The sequence below is a fragment of the Canis lupus genome, chromosome 5, assembly GCF_011100685.1.
Source record: "Canis lupus familiaris isolate Mischka breed German Shepherd chromosome 5, alternate assembly UU_Cfam_GSD_1.0, whole genome shotgun sequence".
In the NCBI taxonomy this organism is placed as follows: domain Eukaryota; kingdom Metazoa; phylum Chordata; class Mammalia; order Carnivora; family Canidae; genus Canis; species Canis lupus.
The window spans coordinates 68,659,698-68,668,688 of record NC_049226.1 but is presented as its reverse complement, the minus strand read 5'-3'; the positions used below and the strand labels follow the sequence as shown (position 1 = coordinate 68,668,688).

At 57.4% G+C, this 8,991-nt stretch overlaps 1 protein-coding gene across 3 annotated transcripts; it reads left to right on the top strand.

Moving 5' to 3' along the window:
- Positions 1–928: 928 nt before the first annotated feature.
- LOC119876313 (adenosine deaminase domain-containing protein 2-like) lies at positions 929–7,745 on the top strand. Of its 3 annotated transcripts, none has more exons than XM_038538148.1 (10): positions 929–1,406; positions 5,110–5,256; positions 5,505–5,612; positions 5,701–5,826; positions 5,934–6,084; positions 6,182–6,349; positions 6,473–6,702; positions 6,807–7,050; positions 7,274–7,415; positions 7,523–7,745. In XM_038538148.1, the coding sequence occupies exons 1-10, from the start codon at positions 944–946 to the stop codon at positions 7,625–7,627; spliced, it is 1,884 nt and encodes a 627-aa protein (XP_038394076.1). In that variant the 5' UTR covers positions 929–943; the 3' UTR covers positions 7,628–7,745. The 3 variants fall into 3 exon arrangements, with proteins under 3 accessions (XP_038394076.1, XP_038394077.1, XP_038394075.1); XM_038538149.1 differs by having other exon boundaries at positions 5,502–5,612; positions 7,295–7,415; XM_038538147.1 differs by having other exon boundaries at positions 5,502–5,612.
- Positions 7,746–8,991: the final 1,246 nt, after the last annotated feature.

Below are 8,991 nucleotides of genomic sequence, written 5' to 3'. Positions count from 1 at the left end.
AAATGCTTCACCAACTGAGCCATCCAGGTGTCCCTGTCTTGTGGTATTTTTATAAGACAGCTTAAAATCCCTTCTGAAAACAACAGGGGACAGGGGCGGGGGTGGTGCCAAATGGTTAATTTTTGCTAGAAGCTTCAGAAAGGCCTGCAGTACACAGTTTGTATTTAAAAAAAATTTTTTTTATAAAAGATGTATTCATTCATTCATTCATTCATTCATTCATTCGAGACACAGGCAGAAGGAGAAGCAGGCTCCCGGCAGGGTGTCCCATGTGGGACTCCATCTGGGGCCCAGGATCGCGCCCTGAGCCGAAGGCAGACGCTCAACCGCTGAGCCACCGAGGCGTCCCAGTACAGTTTTTAAATGTAGATCCTAACGATGCTGTGGGGCTGCCTCAACTGAGAACATCTACATTTATCCGCTAAAGAAAGACATTGACACCCACCCCCAAGCTTAGCGGTTGGGGGTGGTCTGGTGTGATGGGTGCCGTTCAGGGCATCCAGGGGCGGGAGCAAGGGGGAGGCTCTAGACCTGCACCCCTAGACCCCTTCCCAGGTTTCCCCTTGCAGGACCACCTCAGGCTGGAGAACACAGTGTCGCAGGAGCACCCACATTCCTCGCCTCCCCGCTCCCTGGCCTGAAAGCCCACCGGGGAACGCGCGATTAGCCAGGAGACCGCTCAACCCAGGAGACCGCTCAACCCGTGCTCCGCATCCAGGCGGAGGCAACTCGGAGACTGGCCTTCCAATTGGCTGGGCATAGCGTCCGACGTAGCTCTGCGGGCTCCCATTGGCCGGCACTGAGGCGGGGGCGGGGCTTGCCTTGCCCTCGAGGCCGGGCCACGTGGTCCTCGGGTGGCGCCCGCCGGACGCGTGTAAAAGCGCACAGGCGGCGTGAGATCCGGCGCGCCGTCCTCCGTCTTCCGCGGTCCGCGCCTCCGGCCATGGCCTCTCCCGCCGCCCCCGGCCCCGGCGCCGACGACAGTGGGCGCAGGAGGCCCCGTCTGGCGGCGTCGTTGCAAATCAACCCCAGGCGTGGCGGCCCGTGGCGGCCGTCGGGCAGCCTGGGCCAGGACCCCTGGGAGCCTGCGGTGGCCGCCAGCGCGGAGAACGACAAGGGGGGCGGGCAGCCCCAGGCCTCGGCGGCGGGGGACGGTGGGCCCGCGGCAGGGGCCGGGGCCGGGGAGCTGGGGGCAGCCGGGGCACGGGAGGACCCGGGGGCGCGGCTGGGGAGGTCGCCGAGGGTCTCTGTCCCACCCGCAGGGCCTGCGGGGGACGTCCCGGCGGCGGCCGGGCAGCTGGGCCTGCAGCTCCGGGACCCGCGGCGGGGCCAGGCCGTGGCCATGCTCGCGCAGTACGCCGCCAGTCTGGGCGTGTCGCTCATGTTCCGGGAGGACCCGACGGCAGGTGAGCCCCCCCCCCCCCCCGGACCTGGGGTCGGAGGGCGCGTGCCCCGGGCCTGAGTGCGAGCCAGGCCACCCGCTGCGAGCCCCGGGGTGCGGGAGCCCCGGCCCCGGCCCCCCGGTAAGGACGAGCTCTCGGCCGCCTGAAGCCTGGAGCCGTCAGCTGCCGGCCCCTCGGCCCGGGTGTACTGCTGGGGCCAATGACATGGACCTGCAGCTGCCCTGCCAACATCGGAGCTCCCCAGCCGGGCCCGCCCCTGGCCGGAGGAAGCGCAGCTCGGTGACCCCGACGCTGCAAGGGGAGGCGCGGGGGACTCGGTTCCCCCGCCCCGTGTAAGCCCCCGAACTCTGACTCCCTCACCCAGGACCACCTCGGGTCCTGAATTCACGTTCCCAACCTCAAGGCAGGAGCATTCCCAGTTTCTAAGGAGATGGTAAGAGACTCTGTCCAGCCGTTGGGAGCATTTGTGCAACTGCCCACGAGAATCCTACATGAACAGCTCAAAAAAGGGACCGTATTAAAAATGTACTTGGGACTTGCTTTCATCAGGGATAGTAAGGCCTGGAGATGATTGTCATGACGGGAGAATGAACTACGGATCCCTAGGAGTGTGAGGCACAGCTCGCCAGGCAGGGCCCACAAGGGATAGGACCAGGGTTCCTCAGGAGGCAGAAGAGCCGGGAGAGAAACCCACAGAGCCTTTGTTGGGGTTTTCTCAGGAAGGAATGGTTGAGGTACGGTCAGTGTGCTGGGTGAGCTTAGGATTGTGTAAGGCAAGGCACTAAGTAGGTTTTGGGGTTATGAGGGTGTCCCCAGTTGCCCAGTACCTGGCCCTGGGGTGACTTAGGGGTTGATGGTCGGAGTATGAGCTCTGGATTGGTTGGTTTTTATAGCAAACGCGTCCGCAGGGACATTGTTGGCTAACTCTAGGAGTTAGCTCGCCCTGGGAGAGGCAGCCTTTCCAGGATCAAAGCCCCCAAACACAGGAGCCCCAAGGGTGCAGAAGATAGGAAGACGGACTCAGTACAGATGATAATAGCTAACATTCTTGAGTTGTGGACAATGGGCCAGGCAACTGTTTGAAGGGCTTTAGGCACATTACTTCACTGAGTTTTCACAACTGTTTCCTAGGGAGGCATCATCCCCACCACTTTACAGATAGGAAGACTGAGGCCAGAGAGGCGGCAGCCGCATTGCACAGTGTGAGCCACTGGGTCATTCTGTTCCTCCCTCTGCTTAGGACACCCCTGCCTGCTGTTACGTGGGTTTTTAGTTAAGTTTGTATTTGATAACATTTTTAAAAAATATTTATTCATGAGAGACACAGAGAGAGGCACAGAGACACAGGCAGAGGGAGAAGCAGGCTCCATGCAGGGAGCCTGATGTGGGACTCTATCCCAGGACCCTGGTATTGTGCCCTGAGCCTGCTCAACCACGGAGCCACCCAGGCGTCCCTATTTGTTAACAGTTTAAAGAGTAGTATTAAAGAACTCCTATAGGCTCTTCACTCAGATCCAGTTAGCATTTGTTGTCTCTGCTTTGTGTATATGTCTTTCTCTCTCCTGTTTATTAATGTATAAATACATTTCTTTTTCTAAACGAAGTTGATTTATCCCTTAAACGCCACAGTGTATTTCCTAGGAACAGGGATGTTATTTTATACAACCACAGTAAATGCTCAAATTCTGGAAAGTTAACACTGATGTCATGCTTTAGCTAAATACCATTTGCATCTGGGTTTTGCCAGTTGTCCCAATAATAGCCATTCTCCTGCCGGGTATGAGCTGTTCTGTAGCTGTGCATCTCTTTAATCTCCTGTCATATGAAACAGTTGCTCAGCCCACCTTTGTGTGCAGGACGTTGATGGTTTTGGAGAGTAAGGGCTGTTTTTTTGTTTTTGTTTTTTTTTTTTTTTCCTAGAAAGTCCCTCCACCTGGGTTTGTTTATTCCAGACTGGGTTCAGGTTACAATCAAGGGTGGGAGTGCACGTGGTGTCCTTGGCTGCATGTCCTCCAGGAGGCCCGCGATCTGTCTGTCCTACCACTGGCAGTGTTAGCCGGGAGGGGCTCACTTGGGGTGAAGGGTACCCCCAGGGTCTTCACTGTCCTCTCTGTGGTGAATCTGGCACCAGGGACCTCTCTGATGCCGGTGTTCTTCCTGCATCTGCTAGTTGGCATTCTTGATGCCCTTTGAAAGGGAGTAAATCTCAGCGCTAGCGAGGAGTACTGAGATGCAGCCTCCCTTCTCAAAGGGCACTCCTTTTGGGAAATAATTGAGCAGCGAGTACCAGCAAGAACCATGAAACCGAGATAGACTTATGCCCTTTCACCAGGTGAACTCAGCTCCAGGGGCTTCTTCTGCCTCTGGTCTCATAGTCACACCTGAAATGATAGCATTTAGTAGATGAACCTTTCAAACTAGAGAAGAAACAGAGCAGTGTGCCTGGGGGCAGGCTGAGGGGTACAGTGGGCAGCCCTGGACATGGGTCCCGGCACCGCTGGCCACACTCCCTGCCCTTGGTCTGTGCCCGCTATCACATGGGGTCATACAGGCTATCGGGGAGCAGCTTGTCAGGATTCTCTGGGCGACAAGCCCAGCCCCCTGTGCCCGGGGTGGGCAGGAGTTTGCAGCCTCGTCTTCCTGTCAGTCTGATCTTCCTTGCTGCCTGGTGTTCTAGGGACTGTGGCCATAAGCATCTTTCCTCTTTCATCTTTGCCATGAGCATTTTCATCTCGTAACTAATTGGCCATAAGGCAATTTTGCTGTGAAAGATAAAAAACTAGTTGACAGTTTGGTTTCATCAAATTGGTTGATGGATTGGTTTCATTTCTCCGCTGACCCAGAACTCCCATTTTAATATTCTACAAATCTCGGCCCTCATAGAGATCCATACAGAGTTTGAATCCCCGTTACCCGGAGAACTCTGGACTGTCCACATACGGGTGACAATACACCCAAGCGAACAACAGTGTGGACGCTTCCACACACCATCTGGAGCTCTGTTACAAATACACAGCCCCGTATTAGGAAACTGATTCCTCTCTTAATGAAGAAAGAAATTCTAGGGAGAAAAGAAAAAGTGTGTTGCCAAGCAAGTAGACAAATCAAGGAAATAAGAACATGTAAGACTATGTTGAACGAGAGGCTTTGAAGACAAGACCTTGGGTCCTGCCCACAAAATGAAACCCATTCTTTTTTTTTTTTTTTTTTTTTTTTTTTTTAAATTTATTTATGATAGTCACACACAGAGAGAGAGAGAGAGAGAGACAGAGAGTTAGAGACACAGGCAGAGGGAGAAGCAGGCTCCATGCACCGGGAGCCCGACGTGGGATTCGATCCCGGGTCTCCAGGATCGCGCCCTGGGCCAAAGGCAGGCGCCAAACCGCTGCGCCACCCAGGGATCCCTGAAACCCATTCTTTGTGCGGTACTGACACAAATCCATACTACATATTTTGAATGCATTCAAACATTTTATATTTTGTGGTAGTCTTTTTAATTTTGTTATTCGTTTTTCATGTGTTATTATGTCCTTTCTAATGAATGCCCCTCTTTTTATTTTTCCTGATTTTCTTTTATAGCAAAATTGCCCTACAGCCAATAGTTTTGGGTTCAAAGTAGGGGTGGGGTCAGGGGGAGGTGGGCTGAGAGGGGCTGTGGCTCTGGTGGGCCCATGACGAGGCTTCTTCAGGGCCTCTCCTCCTACAGACCCCTGCTTCCCCTTCTCCATGTGTGCTGAACTGGATGGGCTGCTCTGCCCCACGGGCAATGCCAGCAGCAAGCCAGAGGCCAGACAGCAGGCAGTGGCAGCAGTCTCTACCCTCCACTACATCCGAAGTCAGCTGGGGAGCCCGGGTAAGGGGGACCAGTGACCCAGCTAGATGCACACATGGGGCTGGCTTGTCGCAGAGCCCATCTGGACATCAGGGCCTCACCCTCAGGGAACTGGGGAGGGGATATGTGAGCTGACCTCTGCCCTAATTCCTTTGAAGCATGCCCACCCTGGGGATTCAGGGACCGCTAGAGGTGCAGCCCAGGAATTTGGGGTTTCTGGAAGATGATCCCCCACACTCCCACTAATGGAACTTCTTGGCTTCCAGAAGGACAAAGGACAGGAGGACAGGCCCTGGTATCCATGGCAACCCACCCCATCTCCCTTCCAGAGTCCTCAGAGACCCCCAGCAAGCCTCCACTTGCCCCTCTGAGTGTAGGTAGGTGCACCCTTGTTACATCCAGCCCTGTGGTGAGGAGGGGTACTGTCTGTGGGGTCCCCTCCTCCACCCTCTCCCCAATCTGCAGAGAACATCCTAACCCATGAGCAGCGCTGTGCGGCTGTGGTCAGCGCCGGCTTTGACCGTCTGGTGGACAAGACCTCACCATACCGGGCCTGTAAAGGGACTGTGGCAGCGGTCATCCTGGAGAGAGGTAGGGCTTGCCCAGCCCTTAATTCAGGAACCCCCCCCCCACACACACACACACATACCGTGGGTCCCTGTGCCTTGTGGGCACATCTCTGCCCCCTTCCCTTACAGAGGTCCCAGGTGCCAAGGGCCACGCCAAGGAGATCTATGAGCTGGTGGCTCTGGGCACGGGCAGCAGCAGCTGTGCGGGCTGGCTAGAGTTCTCCGGGCGGCAGCTCCACGACTGCCATGGGCTGGTGGTGGCCCGCAGGGCCCTGCTCAGGTGAGGGGCGGGCGGGGCGGGCACTCGGCTGCAGCCCCGGCAGGGCTCAGGGAATGGGACCCTATGGCCCAGACTCTCCTCCACCTGCCTCCCCCAGGTTCTTGTTCCGCCAGCTCCTGTTGGTGACACAGGGTGGTGCCAAGGGCAAGGAACGGTCAGTACTGGCCCCCCAGCCTGGGCCTGGGCCCCCCTTTGCCCTCAAGCCCCGGATCTTCCTGCATCTCTACGTCAGCAATACCCCCACGGGAGCCGCCCACGATATCTAGTACGTGGGGAGCCCTGGTGGGTCCCTCAGTCTGGCTGGATCGGGAAGGGTGGTATGCGGGGGGCAGATGGGTAGTGCTAATGCTTGTGTCCTCTGCCTTTGCTCCCCTGCCTGCCTCTGCAGCCTCCCTCCGTCCACTGAGGGCAGCCTCCTACATAGCCCGCCCTCCCGCCTTCAGGCCCATGTCCGTGGGGAGCTGAAGCCCGTGTGCTATGTGGCGCCTTCGCTCCGTGACACCCATGTGGGCTGCCTCTCCACCAGTGACAAGCTGGCCCGCTGGGCTGTGCTGGGACTGGGTGGCGGGCTGCTTGCCCACTTTCTGCCTCCCCTCTATGCCACCAGCCTTGTCCTGGGTGAGGGCCCTGGGGGCTGAGGTGAGGATGGAAGGGGGGTCTGGGTGGTGTGTGGGAGAGGGTGGCGGTGACTTAGACCTTGTCTGGTGCCTCTGTCCCCACAGCCGACCCCTGCCATGACCCCCCAACTCTGAGCAGAGCCATCCACACCCGGCCCAGCCTAGACAGGGTCCTGGGGCCGTGCCTGCCGCCCCCCTATGCCCGTACCACGCTGCACCTGTTTGCGGGGCCCCCTGTGGCCCCCTTGGATCCTATCCCCAACACCTGCCATAGCCTGAGCCTTAACTGGAGTCTGGGGGACACCGATGTCGAGGTCGTGGATGTGGCCACAGGGCGTGTGAAGGCCGAGTAAGAAAGGCTCATGGGAGGGCTGCTGGTGAGGGGTCCCTGGCTCCCTGCCCATGGGGTAGGTGGGTACATCCAGTCCTAATCCTAGCTCTGTGACCATGGCTGGTGCTTCCATCACCCACCCTGTAACACTTCTGAACCCCCCCCCCCCCCCGCCCCAGGATTGCTGTGGTGAGAAAGGTGGTGTGAGTGGCAGGGTGTGGGCTGTTAGCTTAGTCTTTAGGCCTTCTGTTTCCATCTTCAGTGCTGGCCTCGGGCCCCCCTCCCGCCTCTGCAAGGCAGCCTTTCTCAGGGCCTTCCGCCAGGTTGCCGGAGTTCTGGGGAAGTCCCGCCTCCTAGCCTTGAAGACCTATGAGGCAGCCAAGGTCAGCACCTTGCCCCCCCCCCGGCCCCCCACCAGGCCTGCTTCATCCTGAGCCCCACCAGACCAGCAAGCTCTCACGCTCTCCACCCTCCTCCTGTCCTGTCCTAGGCTGGACCCTACCAGGACGCCCGCAGGCAGCTGTCTCTCCTCCTGGACCAGCAGGGCCTGGGGGCTTGGTCCTCGAAACCACTGGTGGGCAAATTCAGAGGCTGAAGCCCACCTCCTGAGCTGAGCTGGATCCTGCGGGGGGAGGGCCATTTTTGGGGAGAGGCGGGGAGGCTCATGGGAGTGGGAGATGGCACAGGGCAAAGTGGGAGTTGCAGGGAGGGGCCTATATGGTGGTGGTGGGGCTGCTGCACATGTGGACTCAAATAAAGAATGGTTTTGGTGCTTCTAGGCGTCCTTGGCTCTTTTGGGAGGAGGGGGTTGCCTGCAGCCATTTTGTTTAAGGATTCGTGGGTTGGGCCACTCCACTCCAGCAGAGAGGTGTTCAGAGGAGTGGAACAAGATGGGAAGTTTTTCTAGGAGGGTGGGGGTAAGAGTTATTGGCAAAAACAAAACAAACAAACAAAAAAAAAACACCTAGGTTTGAAGCTTTCTGGGGGAAAAGCAAAGTGTCTTTTCATGGAGATACCGTATCTGTCTTTGGGGGGCTGTGGGTGGAGAGGACCCAGGTAGCAGACTCATTGGCTCTGACTGAAAACTCCCTGACTGACCAGTTAGGACTACCTTTTTGGGGAGGTTGAAACTGCGTTAGATTATGTATTAAACCCTGATTTGGGAACTCAGCCTAAGTGACACCATTTAGGGACTGTGATTTTTTTAAAACACAGAATTACTTTATCGTGCCACCAGCCATGGCTTGGGCCTGCCTCCCTGCCTGCGTGTGCTCAGGGGGCGGCCGTGTTGTCTCCTGGGGCTGGGCTGTGGCAGCAGCGTGGAGGCATCCCCCTCTCGGGTGTGATGGGGCTTTGGTGTCCCTTTCTTTCCCAGAGCTCAGACCTGGAAGGAGCGGTAGTGGAGGGTGGCTCCTGCTCTTGGGTCCCACGTGGGCTGGCCAGAGGCCTCAGCTGTGCCGGCCTGCACAGCGAGCTCCACGGGGCTCATCAGCCCTGTGTTGAAGGTGCCAGAGGGCTCAGGCATCATGGTCCCATTTGGGAGAGGAGGCAGACAGCTGCCCTAGTCCCTGTCAGTCAGGTCCTTTGGATTTTTGTGAGTGGGCGGGGCCCAGAGTCCCTCTCACCGGGCTTGAAGATATATGGGGCTAAACATTCACCCCCAATTCATGTCCCCCCAGAGTCTCTCAAAGTGACTTTACCTGGAAGCAGTCTTTGCACACATAATCAAGTTAAAATGAGGTCATAGGGGAATTGGGTGGGCCCTAATCCAGTGCCTGGGGCCCTTGTAAGAAGAGACAGATGTATACAGGGAGGGGCCCATGTGAACACAGAGAGGGCAGTGATGCTGCCACAAGCCAAGGAATGCCAAGGATGGCAGCCACCACCAGACGCTGGGAGGGAGGCATGGAATGCTTTCCTCCTGAGAGCCTCTGGGGGTAATCAGCCCTGCCAGCATCC